At 28.6% G+C, this 27752-nt stretch overlaps 1 protein-coding gene across 2 annotated transcripts; it reads right to left on the bottom strand.

Annotated features, from left to right (window-relative positions):
• Nucleotides 1–277: 277 nt before the first annotated feature.
• On the bottom strand, nucleotides 278–27668 carry RhoGDI (rho GDP-dissociation inhibitor). Of its 2 annotated transcripts, none has more exons than XM_067285442.1 (5): nucleotides 27574–27668; nucleotides 13618–13804; nucleotides 5245–5328; nucleotides 1803–1943; nucleotides 278–1734 (listed from the first exon to the last, which is right to left on the bottom strand). In XM_067285442.1, the coding sequence occupies exons 2-5, from the start codon at nucleotides 13799–13801 to the stop codon at nucleotides 1535–1537; spliced, it is 609 nt and encodes a 202-aa protein (XP_067141543.1). In that variant the 5' UTR covers nucleotides 13802–13804; nucleotides 27574–27668; the 3' UTR covers nucleotides 278–1534. The 2 variants fall into 2 exon arrangements, with proteins under 2 accessions (XP_067141543.1, XP_067141542.1); XM_067285441.1 differs by lacking the exon at nucleotides 27574–27668 and adding an exon at nucleotides 27261–27408.
• Nucleotides 27669–27752: the final 84 nt, after the last annotated feature.

Here is a 27752-nt window from a genome sequence, read left to right as displayed (position 1 = left end):
ATTATGTGTGCATCTGATTTACGATAAAATCAGCTAGAAAAAATGGGATGTGAAGTTCCGGTCCATGCTCCAGTGCAGAAAATAATCTAACTTAAACTAGATTCGAGTTTTATGGTAGGACAATTTTTACTAAATAGAAAATTTTTAAACATTTTTGAACTATAAAAATCAAAATTGGAAACGTCAAAACATTTTATGAAAATGGCATGTTTGTCTTTAACTAGCATTAAGTTGAACATAATGTGTGTATAAGCTTATTAAATATATATAAACAAAGAACAGTTTCACCAGTTTATTTGTAACAAGATAATGAAAACTTATACAAGCAGAGAACAGCTTGTCTATCAAAAATTAGGTCTATATCTCAGATGATAGTGTCTACAGGACTGAAATGCAGTTGAAGTGGATCACAAATCTTTCATTGAATATTAACTTTATCATCATAATGGCTAAAAGTAAGATTTTACATTTTGAAATATTTTTCTGTATATAAAATCAAAATTTTTAAAAGATAGTTTAACAATGAAAAACTCAGATTTTCAATATTGACCTTACGATTAGTATAAATACAAAATTAGCTATTCATAAATAATATAGTTTGCATTTGACACTTTAAAATCATTATTTTAATGCAACAAAATTATAAAGGAATGTTAATTGCCTCGTGCTATTTTTTTTTAATATGATTTTTTAAAATAAGTCTCATTCTCAACATATTATTTGGTAAACATTTGGGAATCACCTGTACAAGGCAAAAATGAATTGACAAATTTTATTTTTCAAATCAGACATACACATATATTGCATTTATGTACTGTACGGTACTGTACATCTACAAGATTGTTTAGAAATGATATGCATCATTAAGGCATTACAAAATTGTGAAATATGTGTGCTTTAATTTAAACAAATTTATAAAAACAACAATGTAATGTTTTACCTGAAATCTGATAATCAATTTAGACTTTAAATATATGGATCTGATAAAAGAATTAGATTGTAATCATTTATCATATTAAAAAAAAAGACACTTTTTTGTTTGTATTTTTTATTATTTCACAATCATATGAATTAGTAGAAAAATGATCTTTTAATTTTTAAGAAATGTACTGGAAGCATATTAACTTCCAATTAGATTTGTTGCACAGATTCATTGCACTTTATTTAGGAAGAAGTCCGGAAGTATCATTCAGTTTGGCTTTTAACATTGAGTAAATGTCACATGGCAAACCATTTCACACTTTGACAAACCAGAAGCTTAGCACCACCACAATTGTGCATGAAGAGCAACATGTGATTGCTTTGTAGTAAGATCATAAATGCCAAATTAGCCATTCTGAAAGCATAAGGCACAAAACATGATTTGAGCTACCACATCATTCATTGCATATTCATTTCCTGTAAATGGAAAATATCTAGCTCAGTAAGGAAAGAAAAATAAATTTACATAATACTGCCATTATTCTGGCTTTTTTTAATCTAACAGATTCAATGTTTAGAAAGGAGATAAGAGAGTCCGTGCCATAAACCACCCTCAATCATTCCACTCTTTTTTGATTTCAAAACTCCACTCCCATTTCAAATGTTCACTTTTGTCGTCGTCCGTGAAGAGTGATTTCACTGTGTAATTTCCTCTTGCCAGCATCCCGGATGGCATATCTTCCAATGGCGTGGTATAAGACTGTATTTCTTTCTTGGGAGCATAGCTTCCAACCATATTCGAAATGCTGTCACCTGAATGAATTGGCAATGTAAGCTTGAAGAATAAATATATAAAATTTTAAATAAAGTTTTCTACTCACATTGGATTCCATGTCTAAAAATTTTCTGCACATACTTGAGGCCTGTTACAATCTCTCTTTGGACATAAAAGTCTATTCGTATACGATACTGAATACCCTCTTTAATGACAAAGGTTTTCTTCTTCAATGTTTCTAAATCACCTAAAAAATGAATGTTAACAATTATTATTTAAATAATGTTTGATACTTTTAATGCACCATTATATTTAATTCAATATTGATGGAATTTTCTGGAATATAACAGAAAAAAAAAATATTTAAAAAAATACTAGTTAACATTCTATTTTACTAATTATTTTTAATATTTATCAATTCATTAATTTTTCATTTGCTTAACATGTTTGCTGCAATTGACTTCATGTATGAAAGAGGTATTCATTTTTTCATATTTATACATTTAATTCTAATTAAATTTTTATTCTTTAGCCCAGGGGTTCCCAATCATTTTTATACTGCGACTCCCTTTGCGGCTGTAATTTTTTGCGACGCCCTTCTAAAAGAAGATACCTGCGTTAGCTCTAGCAGACATTAAATTTACTTTATTATTTAAAGAAAACTCCAAAGAATATAGAATCTTAATAATTGTTATTTATTAGAAAACCTAACGAGTACAATTAATGAGAAGGATGAGCTTACTTTTCTGAGCATAAGTTCTCAAATCAGGGCTGAAGTTTTGAAAACACTACTCTCATTTCTTTTTCTAAATTTATTTGTGACCTGTATTTCGACTTAATTAATGCAACTGTAGAAAAGCCAGTTTCACACAAGTACGACGTAGTAAACAATAAAAAGAACCTTCAAAGCTGTAGTACCGATAGTTCTAACAGCTGTTCTTCCTTGACTTGTTGAAAGTGTAGATGGGGATGGAGTCAATTGGAATGGGTCTCTAATCCAGTCGTACTGATCTAGATTCTTTGGAAAATATGTATCAAAATGGGTGCTTAATGTTGATAAATGTTGGATAAATATCAATTGCAAACTCAGCTCCAGATTTTGAATAGATTTTTCTTGCAGAAAGCCATTTAAAACAGGAAAACAGTCAGTATTTCCTTGCTCCTCTTCTATTTTTATTTTCCACAACAGCAACTTCTTTTTAGACGCTGCAATTTTATTAGCCAGTTGCAGTATATGCATTTCGTTTCTCTGCAGCGATTTATTAAAGACATTTAATTTCTCAAATATGTTGCAAAGATATGCCAGTTTTATTAAGAAGTCAGTATCTTTAAACTTTTCTGCATCATGATGTGATTCTATCAATAAATATGTGTACAACTCATTTTTTAATTCGTATAAATGTGAGAGTATGTTACCTCTCGACAACCAACGAGAGTCCCAATAATAAAGATGTATGCACAGCACCCAAATCTTCACAAAGCATTTAGAAAAATCTTGTCTTTACAAGTCTTGCTTTTATAAAGTTTACCATGTTAATAATTATATCCATCACAAAATGTAATTCAGGTGAAATATTTTTTGTAGCCAGGGCCTCCCTATGTATGATGCAATGTGTCCATTTTGCATTTGGAGCCTTGGTTTTAATGAGAGCTTGAAGTCCTCCATACTGCCCTGACATTGTACGAGCTCCATCCGTACACACACTAACACAGTTCTCCCATTGAATGTTATTTTCTTCCATGTATGAATCTATGATTGCAAAGAAATCACTAGCCTTCCCAGTATCTGTCATTTTTTGCAAAATAACAAATCTTCACATACATTTGTTTCTTTCATGTACCGCACATAACATATTAATCGAGCGTCATTATTACTGTCTCACTTCATCCAGTTGAATGGCAAATAAACCAGAAAGTTTTCCACAATTTTCTCATTAATGTCGTCAGCTATGTCATGAATGCAACGACTAACTGTATTGTTAAAAAGCAAAATATTTTTTATTTCTTTAGCTGTCGATTCTCCAATCATTGCTGATACCATATTAATTGCTACAGGTAAAGTAAGATCTTCAGCAATCGTGTGTGGTTTCTTGCATTTGGCAATATGGTGAGTGACCTTTAAGAGGTAAGCAGTGCTTTGGAGGGAATAGATGCTCTGGAAAACAAGGTTGTCGACTGATGTTTTAGTTCTCACAATTTTCTTGCAAAAAAATCTTGCGGTTTTCCTTTAAATTACTGTGAGTTGTTTCTAAATGACGTTTCAATTTATTAGGTAGCATACTTTCAGCTGCCAGCACCTTATGACAAAAAACACATTGGGGTAGTTCCACATTTCCTTTGCTAATGTAGGTAAATCCAAAATCTAAATATTGGTCATCATATTTTCTGTACTTTTTCATTTTTCTACAGTTTCTTTTCTACTCTTTCCTGAGTCTTCAACACGTTTTCTATTTATTTGAATAAAATTATCCATTTTACGATGTGTAAATTAAACAGTTAGGGAAGCCCAGCTTTAGCCTATTATTACATATACAGTATAACAAGAATTATCCAAAAAAGCTGATTAATCAAGATTTCAGAGTATACTAATCCCAGAAATTACAAAATTTTTACATAACAATGACCTGTAGGTGTGTTATTCAGCCATCTCATTAGGTTTTATTTATTATAGTATAAATGAAAAAAAAAACCATGATTAATGTCACATGATTAGTGTGTTACCGTGCTTAATTGCAATAGTTAATTATCGGTTGCTTTAATAAACATATTTCTCTTAGTAACAAAAAAGAAATGTATACTTTTACTAACTTCTGGAATATAAACCCTATGTTTTGCACTAGTCCTTTGTTTTGTATAGAACAAATTTGCATAACATGGCACTTTTTCAGAACATAACTACCATGTTATACAAGGGATACTCATATAATAATTAAATACATAAATTTTAACAACATATTTATTAATTGTTTTGAAAATGATTTCATTCATCCACACTTATTTTTAATAAAAATAAAAACTTGCACTAGTGTCTAATACCAACACTTCGTAGACTTTTTCACATCCACTTCAATATCAACACTTCAGAGTGTCTTAAAAAACAATCTAAAAGGGGTACAATTTCAACAAAAAAAAAATATAATTTTTCTCGCTCTATAGAATATCAGAACATCTACACAGTTAAAATAAGTTTCTACTGTGATGATAATGGATTTGATCAATAATTACCTGAATTATACCTACAGATGTCAAATTTAGATCTGAAACTATAACTCCCAAAATATCCAGGTTCCTGAGATCAGTTATATGAAACATGTTAAGTACTGTGCAATTTAAGCTCTAGCCTGGACTGAGGTTTGTCATAAGGGTTCCTCAGTCTTACAATTACTGTAAGATTATCTCCAAGAAGAATACAAAATAACTAATAAAATTAATTTAGCTGTTTTATTTTAGATTAATTAAATTTGCTAAAAACCTTCTAATGTTTTTCAAATAAAAAAATTTACTTATAACATGCTTATTTAATAGTATCAAAATTGCTTGTAACATACCTGACAAATCAAGCTCGATATCCGGCCTGCCTTCAACAATCAAGGCTAGCTTTTTCACCAAAACATGCTTGGGAGTACTAGGATCTATTACAAATAAACATTATTATTAAATTTAATAATAATAATAATAATGCTTGTTTTACATTTTCAAAAAATCATTAAATAATACAAGAAGTATAATGAACAAAACAAATGAAAGCTCAGGAAATTAAACATTTACTTAATTATAGAAGGAAAAAAATACTTCAAATTTCTTACAAATTTAATTCAATACTTTTTGCTTGGCAAATAGATTTCTCAAATTAGAATTTTTGTTTTTGCATTATTATTAAATTCCATATAAATAATACAGAGTAAAAGCTTTTATTATATTTTATAAAATTGATGTTATATTTAAAAGTTATTTAAATAAATTCAGAATCACATATTTTACAATATAGATAAAACTCTGATCAATTAGAATCATATTCCATGTAAATTAGTTAAATTTTTTAATATATATTTTTAATTTTACAATTTCCATTACAGACTTCCTTCTAAATCAATAGTAATGATTCAGAAACCTTTTTTTGAACTAGTTGCTTTTAATGAATAAGAAAACATTCAATTAATTTATGAAATTTTGAATTGTATACTTATACAATTCAAAATTCAACAAAAAGTTCAGCTAGATTATCAAATAAATAGAAAGACATTTCAAATAATTTAAATTTTATTAACTCATATACTAAAACTAAGATTTTTATTAATTTATTTTTCAAAAAATATCATTTATTTAATAAAAATCCCAATTAAATATTTTGTTTTCTTCTCAAATTCACAACCAACCTTATACAACAAAATCTATTTTATAATGAACTAGTATTTTTTAATAGTTGTTTCTCTTCTAAACAGGAATAAGAAATAATACATACAATTGTAATTTTTGTACTATAACACAAATTACTTCAAAGTAATCATTAATAAGACAGCTTCTAACAAGATAAAAATTTTAATTTCAAACTGTTTTGTTACATTAATTTTTAAAAAATTTATAAATACAGTATAAATAAATATAGTAAGTGTATTTGTGAATGCACTTTCACTAATCTGAACTAAATAGAGATTGTTTAGAGCAGTGGTTATAAAAGAAATGAAAATAAAAAACTACATAAATATTGGATGGATCCAAGAACAAATCTTCAGGAAATTTTCGATGGGTATAATAAAATAATAATAGTAACATTTTATGTAAGAATTATAAAACATAATTATCATTTCACTTCTTTAACCTTATCCTGCCTGATCCATGGGAGCTAACTCAACTCTTGGCCTAAGTTCCAGAATAAAATGCACAAGAATCACATAGACCTTACATGAAAACTACTCTAGACAGGCACAGAATTCAAGAAAGTTGTCTGCAATAGACAAACTTATAATCTAGTATCAATACTGGAATAATCTTAATTTTACACACCTCAGTAACTGTGATCAATCTAAACCTTTATCTTTTTCACTAGACTTGATCAATTAGAAAGCTTTATTGTATGCACAGTATGTAAAAAATTGGCAGATATCTTCTCAAATGCAATGAAACTGGAAGTAACAGGAGGCTGTCATTTGCAAATTATTTATTTTTTAGCATTTCTTACTTACAGATTGTTTCAAAAAACTACTGATTTATGGCAAAAATCAAAAAATATATTTACAAAAACAATGATATTGTTAATTAAATGAGTATTATCTACAACTCAATATTAATCACACACACACAATGTTTATTTGCTCTGATTAATTTATTTTTAGTTTAACTTCATTTAAAAACAACAACTTCCCATTTCTGCTGTATCATCAATTCAGCTGAGATACAAGCGTAAAAGTCAATAGTCCGGGAATATGACTTGACCAGATTAAGCCAACCAGAAAACTGATGTTTTAGCATCTGTTAAAAACTCATACATTTTATAAGGAGAGTGAATTTAAAGTTTATAATGTAGTTATAATAAAAGCTCATGTTCACAGTAAAAATCTCAGTGGGAAAAGTTACACCTAGCACCTCTCTCTAGATAATGTACAGTATATTTTTTATATTGTATTTGGTACATAAAAACTTTTACATATTCATAAAGTTTTTAAAAAATAATCTATAATTAATTAATAAACACACCTGTTTTATATTCGCTGAGCTTATTGTTTTATTCCGAACATTTTCAGCCTACTATAATAGGCCATCTTCAGGCTTTTCATTTTTTGTTCAAAAAAAAAAAAATGAAAAGCCTGAAGATGGCCTATTATAGTAGGCTGAAAATGTTCGGAATAAAACAATAAGCTCAACGAATATAAAACAGGTGTGTTTATTTATTAATTGATTTAAACAGTGCTGAGAAGGAGATAGTTAGATAATCTGTAATTGCCTTTTATTCTTGGGTGAAATATCTAATGACAAAATCAGTTCAGATTACTCTTTCTAATCTAAACTTCACTTAATGTGGTATATTGATATGTAAAGAAATTAATAAATTTTTACTCCAATACAGAAAGTAATTCAATTATTGTACCAAAACTTGTTATTGTTTAGTAAGTTTTGATTAAACAAATTATAAACTCATTCAATATTTTGATTAAATATAATTAATTTAAATAAAAACTATTATGATCATTATATGAATAATTGATACAAACAAAAAATAATAATAATTTTTTACCCAGTTGTTTGTTAAAGAAATCAAGACTTTAGAAATATCCTGACAAATCTGTTTGCCAAGATAAATATCCTGGCAAATGCAAATAGATTTATTAAAATATATGAAGCTCATATATATATATATATATATATATATATATATATATAAATATAAAAATGACTTAATCTAATACTTAAAAAATACAAAATTTATACAATCATCAATGTATAGCTGATCTAGATATATCTGATTTAATGTTTTCTTATAGCAAACCCTTTTCATTTCTGTGTACCATCACATTTAAATAATCTCTAAGGATCTCCTTTTCCTGCCTGAACATTTTCTCTTAATATTCTGACATTTCCTCATCAATTTATCTCCTTTTAATACACGTACCATCCAGTTTTCTTTTCCTTTTTTCAATTGATTTGATTAAATTTTGTTTTCTATTATTTATTTTGATTCTTTACTATTATTCTGCAGCCACCATTTAGTCTTTTTCATTTTTCCCCCTATATCGACATAAAATTATTCTCTACATTTCCATAGAAGTTTTATTACGTAGTATCATATTTAATCTTTTTATTAATGTTCAGTTAAATTTGTTCAAACTATATTTCTTCTTTTCTCAAATGCTTAACTAATGTAAAAAACAAAATTATATAAAATGATATTGAATTATTATTGGATGTTTTTGATGTTGGGTTTTAACTAAAATTTTATAATAATAGACCTGAAATGTCCAAAAATGTTAAAAGTTAGTAAATTCTTGCTGTTTTCAAGGTTACTTTTGCACAAATTTATTTATATTTGCAAGACAGCTGTGGTTTAGTTATAAAAGACCTAAACAAATATTCAAAATAGAAATATGAGATTTTCATTTCTTTATAATTATATAATTTAAACTTATTGATCAAATAACAGCATTTGGTTAATAAGTTATGTAAAAAAAAAATTAGGTTTTATTTTTTTTTTTATCAAAGAAACTTAAACAGTTTTTAATATTTGTCTAATCTGTCTTGCCTTAGTAATTATACAATTATATCTATGCAACTAATCCAGTTAATACAGAAACAAAAACTCAAAAATATAGTTTTCTATATTTCCTTTTATTCTCTATATACAGTAGAGCATCGATTATCCGACTCAATTGGGGACTGGGGTTGGTCGGATGACTGAAAAAACGGATAACCGAAAAGTATGAAAAAATACATTATTAGTATAGTATATTATATCCCATGTAATTAGTATATTAGTATATAGCTATTAACCTACTTCGCATTGAATTTTCATTGATGTTAAGCCTAACAAAATTTTTTTAAATAATAATCGTCGCTATTGTATCGTTAAAAATTATTTCTTTATTTTGCACAAAATAAATACAAAAATAAAGAAAAAAATTGAAAATTAAGCCTGGTTTAAATACTGGCCTCCCTTTCATGGTCGAGCCAATGTTGCCAGCTAAAACATGCAAACATTTAACAAAAATAATATTAAACTAGCCAAGACATAGCCAAATATTGTACCGCCACATCACTGTCGGACACTTGAATTTGCCGACTAGAATGCAGTCGGTTAACTGATGTGACAGTTGAACGGGGTCGGATAATCGACGCTCTACTGTATATGTAGTAAAAAGAAATATAGATATATTTTCAATAGATTATATTATATACTGTAGTTTAAACAGATTTACATACTTTAAAAGAAATGAATTAGAAAAAAAACAAATGAACAAATTTTTTGAAATCATTTAACAAGAAAATATACAAGGTATTTGATACTCCGATTATACATACATTAATAATTTTCTTTTTTAATATCTGAAAATTTTTTTTTTAAATGATCATCATAATTTACATTTGAAAAATCCTAACATAATAAATGTTCATTAGTAAAAATAAAATTTTTTTATTATATGTTTAGATAAGAATATCTGATGAAAAACTTCAAAACCAATCGTTTTTTAACTTTGTTCCATTTTTTGTAGGTAACTGCTAAAGCTTGTCCAGAAATTATATATATATTTGGCATGCTTGATTGTTCATGCAATTTTCTTCAGTGAAGATTATGCTTTAATATAAAATATATGCAGTTTTCATCAAATTTTGAAGTATTTTTTTAAAAATAAAATTTAGCAACAAGTTGCATAACTTTCCCAGCTTTTATGAGATTTTATTTTAAAAATAACTTTCGTATTATTAATCAAAATAAATAAAATTTTATGTGGCACCATCTGTTATGAGATTTTGTTATAAAAACTTTATTAATTTTTAATTATTATAAAATAGCAAAAGACTTAATTTTGAGAGTAGAGATGAGTTTTATAAAACACTGTAAATCCTAACAAGTAACTTTGTTAAGTCCGACCCCATGCAAGATGTGACATGTGATCACCCTCTTTCTCCCCCCACCCCCTTGACCTCTTATAACTAAAATTTAATAGCATCAATGCCCTTACATTCAAGCTACTGTGCAAATTTCACTTCTTAATCTTCATCATATCCTGAGATATTAGATGAAATAGATGCCAACACACATGGAATTTTCTGGTTTTTTTTTTACTTTTTGGGTTCAGTCTCAAAATATTGAGGTTTGCAAAAAACTTGAAAAATCAAATTTGACATGATTCCAATATTTTCCCTTATTATGTACAGTACACACAACAGCCAGAAAAGTAACATTAGCATTACAGTTTGGTATATTTTCCTGACAACCAGTTTCCTGAAAAGGACAAATTCCTGATTTGAATGTTTTCTCAACAAACCATTTCTCCTGAATAGAGTAAGAGACTCTAATCAAAGCTAATCATTGTCAAGTAATGTTAGTAGGATTCTGTAATTTTAACTGTATTTGTTAGATTATACTAACTATATAAATTTATCAAATATACAACCAACTTCTGGTGCATATAATATAAAAAAATGAACACTGCACAGATGTTTCCAACTCCTTCTGAGTTGTTCTTCAGGTGTGACTGTGTGACTGAATGGTTACCCGATGGAATGTTATCAAAACTAATGCCTATTCATAAAAATTTTTAAAACAATACACCTGAAGAACTCTGAAGGAGTTGGAAAACGTTTGTTTTTTCTATTATATGCACCAGAAGTTGGTTCTGTGTCTGTTTTACATATATCCCAGTGTGGAGAGGTGTGTATTTTATCAAATATAGCTCACTTATTGTTTACCTTTTAAAGTGAAACAAATCTTTATTTTGTACAAATAATTTGTACTTTTTGAGATTGTGTCTATGTTCTTATATAAACAAAATATTTATTAAAACCAGCATGTGATACCTGCAGAATAAGTCATCAAATAGAAAAACTTAATTTAAAATTAAAAATTGAAATTTACTGTCTATGAAAAGTTACTTGTAATCTGGACTCCACGAAATATATTCATTTTCCCAACACCAACTACAAATATGAATTACTAAATTTATTTTTATGTCACATTTAGGGCAGTAATTCCAATATAATACAACTTTTTCTGGCCAAGTCCTACTGACTAACCATTCAATGAAACTGACATTGAACTGTTACAAAATCTCAATGATGCAAAGAGTCACTTATCAATTCCCTATACAAAATGATAGGATAAGAAATTTTGATACCTGATATCTTCATTACAGATAACTGGATCTAAAAAACTGATAAAAAGCTTGTTGCACATCTGCATATCCATCTCTATCTATCAACACCTAATTTGTTCAAATCTAAATGATGTTTAGGGAACAAAAAAAAATCTCCTTAGTATAATAAATATATGGATTTTCTTAAATTTTTATTTTGTAGACTTGGGCTATTTTTCATCTGGGAAAAACTGACAGTCTTGTGTTTGGTAGTGAAATTAAAGATTTATAGCAATTAATGTATAATTTTCTTAAAATACACTCTGCATGCTATAAAATTTTTGAATAAAATCTCTCCCCAACAGTATACTGTCTTATTTTCCCTTTTAAAACTATGGCAATTATCCAATTAATCTACTTTTGACTCACAGATGCACAGTGTTAAAAGATAGCACAAAAATTATACATATTCCTCTATGATCACTAAAACCCTGTGTAAAATAGCACATTTCTTTTTACATATTTTATTCATTCTCTTAATAAAAGTTGTAGTGAATAAAGACCACCTGTCACACTGATTGTGGACTTTAATAAAAAAACACATTGACATTCAAAGCAAACAAGAAGGCTGTAACTGAACAAATAAATGTCAGATGAATGAGATATAGATAAAGTAATTAGTTCACTAGTAAAGATATGGCTAAACAAATTATTATAAATATAAAAGTTTACTATTGTACTAAATATGTATAAAAATTTAGTATTTATTATCAAACTTTATAAATAATTTATTAATTGTTATTTTGTCAACAAGTTTATTTTAACCTATATTGATAACTGTATTCTCCTTCAAGAATTTTTTTTTTACTTCATGGAATAAATAATCTAATCTAAATTATAGACAATTTATTAGCAATAAAAATCTTCCATGCAAAATTATCCCAGATAGAAAAATGCCCTAAAATGTCATATTCAAGAAACTGTATTGTCATAAAAAATATATTCAATAAACTGAAGAAAACAGCAAACAACAACAACAACAACAACAACAACAAAAAAAAACAGGCTTATTACTTCCTTATCTATGTAAAATAGCTTTGCTACATCATGTAATTATAATTGTGATGACAGTTCTGATGAAAACTTAACTAAAGGAAAGATATAAAAAACACTCAAAACTTTAGTAGCTGTCATAAGAAAAGATTATTTTGAGTTAATAGCAAGGTTGAGGCTGAAGTTTTAAATGCAAAAACGTGCATGTCAGACGTTCAGCGCTGCTTTCCTGAATAGCCTAGAAGTTTGACAATGGTGTTTGGAATGTCGAGCACGATTCCACTGACTTTCCAAACACCATTGTCAAACTTCTAGGCTTACAGGAAAGCAGCACTGAACATCCGACGTACACGTTTTTGTGTTTAAAACTTTGGCCTCAACCTCACTACTTTTTATGATTTTTGGTCATTTTTAAAGTTTTTCATCAAATTTTTTATAAACAAGCTTTCATAAATAATTTAATTTATCCATTTTTTCAAATAAACTACTACTACTACATTAAAATTTAGCCATAGTCATAAAGTTTATTAAATATTTATAAAAATAATTTAGCTTCGTTCATTTATTGCAAGTTTCTACAAAATCATTAAAAAATACTTAATATGACCATATATTAAAGACTTCACAAAATCCTATCTTGTTAGTTTTTAAAATTAGAATGATTATTATTCTACAACTCAAATTCTGAACTACAAAATGATTTTAAATTTTAGCAGTCACTCACTCACTTATAAAACATTTTGATAAATTGTTTGTTTAATTAAAAATTAACTATCTTTATAAATAATTTATATGAACAAGATTAAATTGTTTATATAGATATACAAAATTTTAATAAATGTTTTTCTATTTAAAATAAATAAGCAATAGATAGAAAATCTACAATAAGATTCAAATCTTATTGTAGATGATTTTACAATGCTTATGATTTATTTGAAAATTTATCTCTATACTCAACCTATATTTAAATTTATAATTATACAGAGGGCTCAATTTCTCTCTTTAATTAACAGTATGAAAAAATGATCTTTTAAATATAACTTATGCTCTTAAGTTACGTAATTTTATCTTTGATTTACTAACCAACAATAATAATATCTTTTGTTGCTTGTCCCAACAATGCTTCTTTATATTTTCGAAGGCTTTCATCTCCTTCGTCAGCTGCAACAATTTCTTTTAATGATTTCTCGGGTGGAGGTTTATAATTGGTACATTCTTCTTGATCTTCCGGAATTTCTTGCTCTATTGCTGATGTATCATCTGCCATTTTCTATTAAAAATATTATGAACTTAACTTCATTGTCATTCATGTTAATATATTAGGCTATATTTAACAACAAATATAATATATATATATTTATAAATCTATAATAAATCATAAAACTATTCAGAATAATTCACAAAATTATTTAATTAGTGATGATATTTTAAAATTAAGTTTCAATTTATAAAATATAATCCTTTAAACAAAACCAAAATGTCTTGTCAATTAATTAAACATGAATTGGATTAAAGTCAAATGGCATGAAACGTTTGACTGTAATAGCCTAGAGCAATTTTTTATTATTATTATATAAATTTGAATTCTATCTAAATCATACAAACATCTAAGTCTGAATAAATACATTTGAATATCTAAACTTATGACATATTGATATAAATGTAAAATTTATGAACATATTAAAACTGTGTTAAAAACTATTATTAAAAAAACTAGGCCTATATTAAAAATCTAATTCATTTAAAACTACATTAAAATTTAATTTCTTTGTTTCAATCCTGATTTTTGACAAGACTATGTCTTGTTTATAAAATCGTACCACCTGAGGTCTTACCAACTTAGAGGTATGAAGGAGTACAGTACATGTCAGGAGTTGAAATTTGACACAGAGTATTAGGTGCCCAAATCATGCATGCATAAAAAAAAACCAGACTTGTAGGTAGTCAGGGGATTGAGAACCAAAACACAATAAAATACAAAATGACGACACACTCTACAAATAGGCAGTAGTGCGAGATTTGCGCATGTGTTGCTCGTTGGTAAGTTGGAAATACAAATATTGTGAAATCAAATTTTGACAAACAAATCTTTGAAAAAAATCCCATTTACCTGTCCCGTATTATTCTCCACATATTCTGGTCGCCACATGCTAACCTTCACCAATTGACTGGAGATATCTCGTTTCATCATCAGAACTTTTTGAAACTAGATGGCATGTTGTTATAATTTTATATTAAAACTAACTTCCGAAATATAATTATTTTTTTCTTTTTACGTTAATTAATATACTGTATTTTACAGACTATATGATGCACCTTAATTTTTAAGCAATTTTTAAAAAAAAATACCTATAAGACACTACGGACTATAAGACGCACCTGAATTTTGGAGGAAATTTTTCAAAGAAAAAAGTGCGTCTTATAGTCTGTAAAATACATTATATATTTTGTTTGTGCAAAATAAAAATAAAAATTGCGAATGATACAATAGCCACCATTATTTTTTTCAAAAATGGGAAATTTTTGCATTGACAAAAATTCAACCTGGGGCATCATGCAACAGAGAGAAATTTCAACATTTGATAGGCTAATTTCACTAAAAATGCTTTGTGGATGACTTCATGGTCGTTGCTGTGGCCGGCGAAGTTTGAATGATTGCACTCAAAACCAGCGATACCAAAGATGATTGGAGAATGAAAACGAGACCTGCCGTGAGCATCGAAGTGATCCTGCTTAGTAGTGAGTCTCCGAGACATAGTCTTGTCCCGGATACAGCCTTGCCATTTTACTTGTTTAAATTATTTCTAGATTTAATTTTATCCAAAAATAAAGTAATTTTACATATTTTATATACATTCAAAAGCTATTACTACTATAAATTAAACTGAAAACTAATATTTTTTAAGTAACTCAATCTCCATTTTAAATGTTTAAAATTATCAGTAAAATTATTATTACTGTTAAACCTGTATAAAACAGAAATGCAGAGTACCAAATTATTTTTCTGTTTTACACAGGTTTCCATTTTATTCAAATTTTATTGCATTATTAACAAAATGTTAAAATATTAGAACAAATAAATAAACAGTTGTTTAATCCTAAAATCTAAATATTGAGTAGCATTTTAGCTATATTTCAAATCATCCTCAGCTGACAAGTGATTAGAATAACATAATTTTTGATTTATGCTTAAAGATTAATTTTTTCTTGTTTTCTAAAACTAATTATTTAACAAGTCATCACAAATATTTACTTGAATATTAGATAGTTGTAAATAGACCAAGAAACAATATTTTACAAACAGTGTTTATTAGATACTTAATAAATATAGAAGACAGTAATTCGAGAATGAAATAAATTCTATCTAAATTAAAATTGTTTACAATAAAGCAACAGTAATATAAATATATAAAACTTATAATTTATTAAATTCCAAAATCATTATTTTTGATTTATTTAGTAAATATATAATATTAATTACGGTATTTAATTTTCGCAAGCTAATTATTTCATTAATTTGATCCTTGATAGAAAAAGAAATGATTATCTAGTAACTGTATAAATATTCAACGTTTGCTCTATCTATTTCACAATATTTCTCAAATTTAAAAATTTTTCTTAATTTACAACTTTTAGATTTTGACCTTTTATTGTAATTACATTCCCAAGGAAATAATAATAAATATGATAAAAGATATTACTATGAAATAATCTGTAAAAGAAGAATCTGATTAATATGCTTAGGTTCTATAACCATGTAATTTATATTTTAAATCAGAAAGCTTCAGATCTTGAATTTCGTACAAACACAAACATTACTGTAAAGTTAAAAGAAAAATGAAACAAAAAATTATAAATTATGATCAAGCATAAAATATAAAACTAAAAATTTTAGTGATTAAAATATTAAATTGGTAAATTACTTTACTTTGTGCCTATCAGTCAGGTAAAATATATATCTGTGTATTTTACCTGATTGATGTAAAATGTTTGAGACAGCCAGCCTTATAAGTTATCCACTTCCAACAAGGAGGCAAAGGTAATGAAAAATAATGATTGAAGATTTTGTAATCAATATATGATCTTCAATCACTATTTATTTTTATTTATTCTCACATGACCTATAAGATACCCAAGACATTCCAACTGCAATATAATAGTTTTGGTCATTATTTCTCTCTAGTTAAGAATAACTTATTTTGATTATATATTAATTAGAAAAATATTTGAAATAAATCATTACAGCATTTTAATCCAACAATTTTTTGGTTACAAAATCTAAAAAACAATGCCAGATTCAATAATATATCAATATATTGGCCAACAGCTTATTTTCTAACAGATTATGTAGAGTAAGTAAAATTCACATCATTCTAAGAAAGAAAGCAAATCATTCTTGAGCAAATTAAAACACTGATAAGGAGCTGTTCATAAATGATGTCCACACTGGAAAGGAGGGAAGGGTTAAGACAGGTCAGACAAAGTTAGACAAGGGAAAGAACAGGGGTTGAGCTTCAATGGACGTCCATTTATTTCATTAAATTTTATACAGTTCATGCATTTTATTATATTTATTTCAAAATTCCATGTATGTTTCATTTCTATGTATGGTATCTATTATTCATAAAGTGATAAAGGTTTTAAGAGGGGTCAAGTTTTGTTGGATATCCAAAGATGGAAGGAGGTTATGGAAACTTGGATAAACTGTGAAAAGAGAGGAAAGGAGAGTAAAAAAAAGCAGATGTAATTTATGGATAGCCCCTAATTAGTTTAATCATTGAGACAGGAATGGAAGGTTATGACAATAAAATAATTTCTTAAAAGAGTAGGAATTTATACTAAAATTTCTTAACATTGCTAATTGTTCCGTAGAGAAATAATAGTTATAAATATAAGCTATGCACTATAAGTAAGACATAGCTGTCCTACTTATAGTGAATTTTGCTTCTGTAATCATTGAAACTTTGCTTGGTTAACAAAATTTTGATTACATTTGAAGATAATTTTAAGACCTAGTTAAATTATGAATTTTTTTTTTAACATGTTACTTATAGCATATATCAGTTATCTCCTTGTACATAAGGACATAACTAGTCTTAGCAAATGTATGACCCAATTGGATCATTAAGAACAAACTAAATTGGCAAAAACTTCACATTCAGCATATTATTAATACTAAAATCTATACTTTTACAAAATAGAATAATTCCTGCTTTAAAATGAAAATTTCTTCTCCTCGTGGAGGTTATAACTTCATATAGAGGTCACCTGGAACATAAGGTCTAATCAATCCAATCTGACTTAAGGCTTGACCTTTATAAAGATAATTATTTGATTAACCATTAATTACTTGCTTCAAGTCATAGTGACCTGACCATTTTTTAAAATGTTATATATTTGCATTCCACAATAAAATATTTTGGTCCACTCTCTATTCTCATTTTTAAAACCTGTAGCTGTTAGCTGTGTTTCCATTCACTTCCAGTATGTGAATATGGTAATTGAATTTCAGCAGTTCATGTTTTTTTTACCATATCAGAATGAGCCTATAAAATTTTTATACTACATAAGAATCATCATTATACATCATGATCTGTTATTTCATATACATGACTCAGAATATTTTAAAAATCTTTTTAAGTAGTCAATACATAATCATCACAAATTATATTAAATGGAAAAAAAAAAAACTATTTTCTTGGTAATATCAATAGTTGAAACTGTAACTAAATCAGCTTAACAGATTTTAAATTAAAAATATTTTAAAACTTGTAAAAATAAAAACACCAAATATTTACAGTTTCAGTTTTTTTTTAGTAGGTTATTCTACTGTTTTAAAAAAATCTAGCAATGAGTTGCTTAATTTCCTGGCAACATTTGGTAATGCAATCTGTTATGATATTTTATTTTAAAAAACTATATTTTAACTATTATGAAATGGCAAAAAGCTTAATTTTGAGGGTAGGGATGGATTTTATAAAAAATTGTAAATGCTAATGAGTAAAATTGTCATTAAGTCCAACCCTACTCAAGATATGACACACAACCCTTTTATCTCCCTATCCCATCGATCTTTAACCACCAAAATATAATAGAATCAAATCTCCTAATATACAAACCTCCCTGCAAAATTTCAGAAATTTTCCACAAAAAGCAGGCTTCAAAAAGGGTGAACAAAATCATGCCCCACACACTAATCCATACGTACAGAAAAAAACCCAAATTTTTTTGCATTTCTCAACGTTTCAAGGGCTCAAGTCCAAAAGTGAAAAAATCTGGGAAAGGATCATTTTTTGACTGATCACCATACTTTCTCTCTGTTAAATATAACAGAGCTGGGAAAGTAAAAACTTGCATATGTTAGTAGTAGTGTACATAACATCAAAGGTATATTCTTACCATCTATTTACAATGAAATGAGTATCAAACTTTTCATACTTTTCTCAGACTAACTTTGCAAATAAATAATGCAAAGTGGCTCTCTGATGGCTCAATTAAATGGTCATCCAGGGCCCGAGAGAAATGAAGAGCTGTCGGTGTAAAGACTATTTTGGGGCTCCCCTTTCAGAGAACTTGCTTATACAAATAAATATATTGAAGTAGAAAAATAATCTAGTATAAATGTTAGCCCATTACCAAAGTTATTTCATTATTTGGGAAAAATATTCAGAAAAGAAACAATTTTTAAAATTTTTCCCCCTCTGATGCACCCCTAAAGCTCATGGACCCCAGGGCAGTGCCCTGGCTACACTCCTTTTCTTGTAGCACCTGGGGACATATTTTTATAAATTTTAAAATTATATATAATAGGTCTGGTTTTGTGATTATTCAATTATAAAACATTTTATCTTTGCCTATATTCAAGATTATACATTTTTGAACTCTAAATTCCATTACAACTTTTTTCAATGCTTTACTAATTAATTGGTATTTGCACAATACCATCCATTATAAAAATATGAACATTCCACTTCTCAAAAATTAAATATATGATATCATAGTAATGACAATTAAAGTAAAAATTTATCTTTTGGCATTACATCAAGTATAAAACAAAAAAATTAGCAGGTTAAAGCACTTAGCAAAAATTATAATTAACATTGACATTTTCAAAAAACATAAAAAAACAAACATTTTCAGTTAACATTAATAGTTAGCTGTATGCTGAATTTTTTGGGGATTTTAATAAATTTGGATTATTAACCAGTTGTGGATGTTTGCTTGAAGGTTACCTCTAACCCATTAGGGGCTATTTATAAAGTATGTCCACATTTTTCTTGAAATTTTTACTCCTCCCAATTGTCTTAGTTTGTCCAAGTTTCTGTAACCCTCTCCCCTCTTTGGACGTCCAACAAAACTCGACTCCCTTCAAAATCTTTATTACTTAATGAATAATAAAATGCATAAACCATATAAAATTTTATGAAATAAAACAAATGTCTTTTGAAGTTTAATTCCCCTCGTCTGACTTGTCATAACCCCGTCCCCACTTTTCAGTGTGGACATCATTTATGGACAGCCCCTTAGGATAGATGGCTGAACTGTTAGAATATCAGCTTTCTGCTCTAGAAAACACAGGAATGACTCCTGATGGATCAAAAACATACACTTGTTACTTCTGGCATTGATATTTAATAGACAAATCGAAGAAAAATATTTTTGACTGCTTTAGTGGCCCTCCTCAGGTTACAAAAACTTTTTTATGCCTTTTAAATTAGCTGGTATGTTTTAGAGACCACTAAAGTGGCTAAAAACATTTTTCTTCTTCTATTTAGCTATTAAACATCAGTGTTGGAAGTAGCAAGTAAAAACATTTGTGTTTGTTGAACTGTTCCAGCTTTTAGGAGTTTCTTAGAGCTGAAAAATCATAGAAATTTTTGAGGAATTGTCCATCTTATAAAGGGGAAAAAATATATTGGGTGTACTATAGATTACCACCTATGGAATTTCAGGACTTTGATTATATATTTAAACTCAGGGGACCGAGACGAGTTCAACGGTACCCTATTTTTAGACTGGAGACGAAAAATAAAAAAGTTATCATACTTTTTTAATGCTCTCATGAAGATGGCACCATAGTTGCTAGTACTACCATCTTGCGGTAAAATCTGCAAACCATGACGTCGAACTATGGTCATCTCCAGGAGGGTTAAACACGCAATACAAGAGCAAAGAGAGCGACGCGACTTCCGATCATCGCGCGATTGCCATTTTGGTTAATGTTACTTATGGCAGCAAACATGGTGGTCGTTCCCACTGTTCGTGCTCCCGACTGACCTCCCGGAGGGGAGCCGCCGGCAGGTCGCCATGTGCTAAACGTCACTAGTTATTGATTCACTGTAGTTCTTGAACAAAGTAAAAAAAAGGGGGGGGAAATGTCTACTAAATGCAATTTTAATGGCAAGCAACGCGATTCCCAATCACGATAGCGAGGCGAACTTAGCGGAGAGAGCGACGCGACTCCCTATCATTGTGCGATCGCTGGAAAAAAGTATGATAACTTTTTTATTTTTTGTCTCCGGTCCAAAAGTAGGGTATCATTGAACTTGTCTCGGTCTCCTGAGTTCAGATATACAGTAGAGACTTGTTAATCGGAACCCCGGTAATCGGAATCGCCGGTAATCAAAATGATTTTCAGTCGGACTGTGTCGTGCTGAATCGAACGTTTTTGATACTAAATTTACTTCTAAAGTATAATTTTCAAGTTTTTATATTCTTCAATATATTTATTTTGTTTGTACAAAATGCAGAAATAATTTTTAACGATACGATAGCCTCGATGATTATTATAAAAATTTTCGTTAGGCTTAAAAATCGACGAAAATTCAACACGAAGTGACACGCAACGGAGAAAAATTTGAACATCGGACAGGTTAATATATTTATTCGTACATAATCGGTAATTGGAACAAATCACTAATCTGAACAACCCCAATCGATTCCGATTTTCGGTTCTCTACTGTATACCCAAAGATCTGAAATTCCATAGCTGGTAATCTATAGTATCCCCAATATATTCTAACCGATTAGAACAGTGTTTCTCAAACTTTTTGGTCCGCAACCCCCCTTTTGCACTTAAAAATTTCAAAGAACCCCCGAAGTATGACTATGTGTAGGAAAACATCCCAGAGGGAGGGGGTTAAGTACCCTCTCATGGTCGCTCCAGTGCTGCCAGCTAAAAACGCATACCAACTAAAATAATATTGGAGTAGCCCAAGACACAGCCAAATATTGCAGTGCCACAGCACTAGTGGAAATTTAAATTTGCTGACTGAAAAGCTTTCGGTTGATCGGTTTTTGGATAATCACACTCTACTGTATTTCTAACTTGACTTGCCTACAGACGCAACGCTGCTAGCAACACCGTTCCAAATGACAATGTTGTTCTATCATAGTTTAGGCTGAGAGTGGAACTTGGGGGATTCCCCAATAGCACACAAATTTATGAATATTAGGCTCGTATTAAAATATTTATATTGTTTTTATTATTTATGTGTGCAATTTATTTAAGTAAAAATTATTTTATATATTTTTTATTTCAATTATTTCTAAACATGAATCCATAGTAAATTTATAAAATATTTGAAAAAAAAATTGATGCCACTTTGAGAATCACTGCATTAGAAAATACTTAGATGCAAAGCATTTCTTTGATTATTGGAAACCAAAACTTCTTACTTAGTTTGCTTGATGTCACTAACACAGTTTTGTCATGTGTGTCAGCTTGAACTTCTCTCTTTAATATCATATCACATATAATTTTAAAGAAATATATATGTATAAGAATAAATATTTCTAACTATGTTCCAAAGATAAATATTTAATTTTATCTTATCCAAAGATCAATAATTTTTCAGCAATATTTTGAATCATAATTTATTCAAGCTGAATAATTTCTCAGATTTAGATATTATCAGACTTTTATACATTTAAGTAGAATAAATGTTATAAAAGATTTCTTCCATTGGCTATACTTCAATACAAAAAATTTTCAGCGTAAAGAAGAAAAAACAGCTTGATTGTGTGTTCTACATTTATATTATATTTTACACATTTGTGTTCCTGACTGAGTCCAGTTTGGTTTTAAAATAGCAAGAAGATTGCTTCCGATTTCCCAATGTAGGAAAAAATAAATTACTAAAAATGTTGAATACTTTACCATTAATTAAGAAAAATACAAATGCCTCAAGAGTGTAAACTTTGAGCAAATAAACTACTGAAGATGTGTCTAAAAGTCTATACCTGTAATGTCAAACTGTAATCCACATGACAATTTTAAAGGTACCAGTATCTAAATTGAATATTTAGAAAATTAATTTTTATAAACTATAAAAAAAAATATCTGATAGATTTCAAAACTTTGCATATATAATGTGAAAGCAGGTCCTAAAACTATCATAAAATTATGAATCTCAATTATGAATCTCAGATAGAAAAATTACCAAACAAACAAACAACAGATTTTGTATTAAATGAAATATCCATCCTTTAGTTAATTTAAATATCTATCCTTTAGTTTATCCATCCTTTGTTTCCATTATAATCATATCATTTATATAGCATTTGTTATCATCTTTATCGTATAGATTAAAAAGTTATATAAAGTAGATTTTGTAAGCATTTATTATTATTATTAGTAAATATTTGACCCATGATTTAGAGTTAATAAATTCTTGAATTCCCTTTTGGAAAAAGGTTTGCCATCACTGGTCTATACTTTCAGTGAAACAAAGATGTTTTTTACACTTAGAACAACTGGTTTTTGTTTGTGAATATATAAAAGAGAATATATATACACATTTTATTTTCTTCACCCTTTTCATTTTGGATCATTTCAAAAAATGAACTAAATACTACATATAGACTTAAAATTGATAAACAAAAAGTGTGTTTGCATTTTGAAGTATTTCTTGTTCCAGCCTAAGTCAGAAAGTTTATAAAGACCCATGTAACTTCAGCTTTCACAGGTTTTACTGTACTATAAAAATATACTGATTATTTTAATATATATCTGATAAATTTTATAGGCTTTATATTTAAACTATTTATTGCTACAACTGATAATGTACCTTTAGAAAAAGATAAATAAATATATTTAAATTTTGGTTCTATATTGTTCAGAATAGTCATATGAACTTAAATTACAAATTCCAGTTACAGCACACTATTCATGCTAAGAATTTAGTCAAATCTAAAAAAATTAGCATCTAAGATAATTTGTATAGTACTTTGTTCAATGTTAATTGGAATTTAAGGTGATAATTATGATAGTCAATCATTTTAAGTTAATCTAATCAATATCAACACCCATAAAAGATAAAGATAAATATGAAATTTGTATGGCACCATTTTAAGAATTTTTTCAAATTCAACTGTATTGATTTATTTACTTCTTATGCAAGAAGACCATGCTAAAACATGATACATAATGATAAAATATATTGAATAATACTAATATGCATTATTATTATTAATTATGTTTTTATTTAGAATTATCTAAATTCAGTGCGTCTTTTCAAAAATGTAAACAAAAATAAGTATTTGAAAGAACAGAAACAACATTTTTTTAAATGTTAATTTAAAAGAATGTTTGTGCTTTGTTCTTTTATACAAAATAATTATTATTGTTACTCATATTCTGAATATAGCAGTCTTGATAGACCAAAGAGTAACCAAACCAGGCTAGTTTTCAGATAAGTCAGAGAAATGGTTTCCAAAGTGGATGCTACTACTCCCTGGAGGGTGGTGAATAAACCTAGGGTGCAAAAAGAGGCAAGAGAAAGGCTGGAGTCAGTAGAGGCCAACCTAGCAATTATGCCATCCTGGTCAAGATAGTTATTTGCCACCCTTTTTAAATATAGGCACAGTGTAATTTTAATCAAAAGATCTGAGGGCTTGGATCTCACACATTTAATTATTTATTTCCAAAAAGTAAAATAATTGATTATCTGAAATTAAAAATATTTTATTTTTATTTTCTTTGGCCAATTTTGCCATCCCTAGAAATCTGCCTCTGCAGGCATCCGCCCATCTTGCCCACCCTTGTATTGGTCTCTGGGAGTCAGAGTCTTGACCATACAGTGACTACAGGTGGGTTACTGACAATCTTTCCTTTTCCTTCATTAAAACAGGTAAGAAGAAACATTGCATTTAATAGTTTGCAGATAAGAACAATGTATAATACGGACACAAAGTGACAAAGTTCATAGACAAGATTTTAAGAATACTTCCAAACCTTTCTCACACAATGTAAAATGGGATGTTGGGTATAAGCTTATGGAACCAAGGGGGTGGTGGCTCAAAGAAGTTTGGGAATCAATCAAGTGTACAAAGTATAAGTTAATAAACAGTGTTCATATGGTAATGCAACTTAATGTTTAAAATTGTTCTACTAAAGGCAAAAACTGATTTGAATTGCTTATTGTCCCCAAGTAGCTTGGTTCAAAATGAACTGCCATCTGCAAATTTTTATTGGTTAAAGTGATATACTTTAACCAATGTACCAAATGTTAACAGTATACCCAATTATAAATAGGAAGCTGGCTGTAGGTTCTTCATGTAAAAGATAACTGTATATTAATTTTGCACAGACAACTCTCAATCAATTCAATAGTACTTCCTCTTTTCAGGTTGTTATTGATGATAAGTTAAATGATAAAATTAAGACAGTATAGAGTTAGAGTTCAGATGATAATAAAACATCTCAGTAATGAAGGTAGTTCCATTGTCTTCACATACAGACTAGGAATGAGTGCAGTTTGAAACAGTCCTATGTGGAGGCATATTCCAGTATGATATGTTGAATCCAAACAGACATAAGTTTAATAAGCATGCCAATCTATATATGACACTCTCAATTAAGTTTTAAGAGAATCAATGTATATATACTTTCCTAACAGTTTAGAGGTTGGTTCTCCAAGAAAGGTATAGTTTTTTAGGATATTCATAGTCCAGTTGCCCATTTTTTAAAATAAAAATCATGGGATTCAAAGTAAGAACACTTATCTATCTAGGATTATCCCAAGGAATTTAATATCTATGTGAAATGGGACTGAAATTCCTCCTAGAAGGGTCTGAGTAACTATATGGAATCCTCAAATTTTGCAGGAGTGAACACAGACTATTTTTGTTCTGGAAAAGATAACCTCAGTTAGGTTTGCCCATGAATATTTTATTGATTGTTATTTGGAATCAATTGTTGGTATGTGTGCTGCAGTTGTACAACATAATTGTAGTTCACATGAATAAAGTATACCTTTTACACTAAAATAATAAGGTTAAAACTTTGTTAATATATAAAAAGTATTACTGATAGGCCCTTGAGATATTCCATGTTCTTTTAGGTATAGCTTGAAAAGAATATTTTAAATACAGATTTGTTCCTCTGGGATAGATTTACAATGGTAAAAATCTTCCTGCCACGGATCCAAAATGTCATTGTTTGAGATGACAGATAAAGCATTTATTTATCATTAACCCCTTTATTTTGTCCACAAAACTACTCAAGGCAACCTGATAATAATTTTGTGAATTGTAGGTCATTTCTTTTGTTTTAGAACTGGGACGCAATTGCTTTTTATAAATTTGTGGGTGTGACTTTGTTCTATCTATATGCAGTGATAGACGGCCATAAACATTACTCGATATGCCTGCTGGGGCCAAGTTCCGAAGCAAGGCATAGGCATTATTGTCAGGGTCAAGTTATGTTTATGGTACAGTTTAGTTCCTGTATTTAAAAAGTACTACTGTACGAGTCAGTTGGTGTCCCGCCAAACCTCACAGATTTCTCTCCTTACAGTTTTACATTTTGGAATGACCATCGATTAATTCGACAATAAAAACCAACGTTAATCCAAACATCCACTATGAATACAATACCGATTTTTGACAACCGTAACAATACAGAAATTCAGACAAGCCTATATATCCTTTTCATTATCTTATTTTAATCAGATTCCATTAACATTAGCTTTGATTTGAACTTAAACAATTGATATGTAAATCAATTATCAATTTGATTGATTTCTCATCGTAGAGGCGATCAATATTTTAAGTAATCGATCAAAAGTTTTAAATCAGTTAACTTTCGACCTATTTATTTGTGTGCATATCGAATGCGTACTTAATTATCAAATATTGATTCTTTAACAACACGTAAGCCAATATTTCAAAATTACAAGCTTTTTAAATCAGAATCATTTAAATTTGTTCTCTTTTTATTTGCTTAAATGTGATGATTGTAATTAATCAGACAATAAATTCATCCAGAACCTTCTGCAAATGACTCATGAAATTCCACTGGAAAATTAATTATAAAAATTTATTTGTTTTATTAAAAGTTTCTTTTCCCCAAACTTTTATCACAGGGGGGAAAGGGAAAAAATTAGGGGAAAATCAACTTTATCAAGAGGGAAAAATTAACAGATAGATATATTTAAAATGCAAAATATCCCTACGAAAACAAACAAATTTGAAAAATATTTAAATAAATTACATAATATCGGTTAAATTTTGCAGAAATTTACGTCAAAATTTAATTATTTCAACTCTTTAATCAGTTTGAGGGAAGTTCGAGGGAAAAAAATTCAAACATTAATTTCCTTCCTTCTGTCGAGCCCATTTGTGAACTCCAACAAAAATATAATTGATAAAACTCATTAAATTACATAAACGTTTAAATAAAACCATAGTTAATTAGCTTATAGTATGTTAATATTGTAAATTACCTTATTAAATTTTCTTACGGCAAACGGTTGTCAAAAAAAATTCCAATTTTACCGAGAGGAATTAATTTTCCTTTTCTTTGCTATATTCCTCACCTATACTAGATGGCGCCACGTGAGTTTATCGTAAAAGGCAGATCCGCCAATTCGTCGCCTATTACGTCATCGCCGATCCCGTCAGTTCGGAAACGAACTGTGTAATCGGAAAAAACGACCGTTTAATGGTGTTACGCGTTTCTCGATTGGTTTAAAATATTCGCGTCGGGAAGAAATGAATAAAAACTATTACGATAATAAATACGTCATTTTTTTTTACCTCTTTCTCTACTTAATACACCAGGCATATCTTTTCTTTTATGCTAGGCCGATGATGCAGGCATTACCTATATATACGTACGGCATTCCATTCTTCTGCGTGTACCGTTGTTTGTTTTTAAACACTACGTGCGCTCCACGCTTCGTGCATTTCTATCCGAAAAACCTAAATCCACGTTG

This window comes from Centruroides vittatus, unplaced genomic scaffold, assembly GCF_030686945.1.
Source record: "Centruroides vittatus isolate TY-2023 unplaced genomic scaffold, ASM3068694v2 scaffold_2569, whole genome shotgun sequence".
In the NCBI taxonomy this organism is placed as follows: domain Eukaryota; kingdom Metazoa; phylum Arthropoda; class Arachnida; order Scorpiones; family Buthidae; genus Centruroides; species Centruroides vittatus.
The sequence above is the reverse complement of the archived record's forward strand: the minus strand, read 5'-3'. Positions and strand labels throughout refer to the sequence as shown.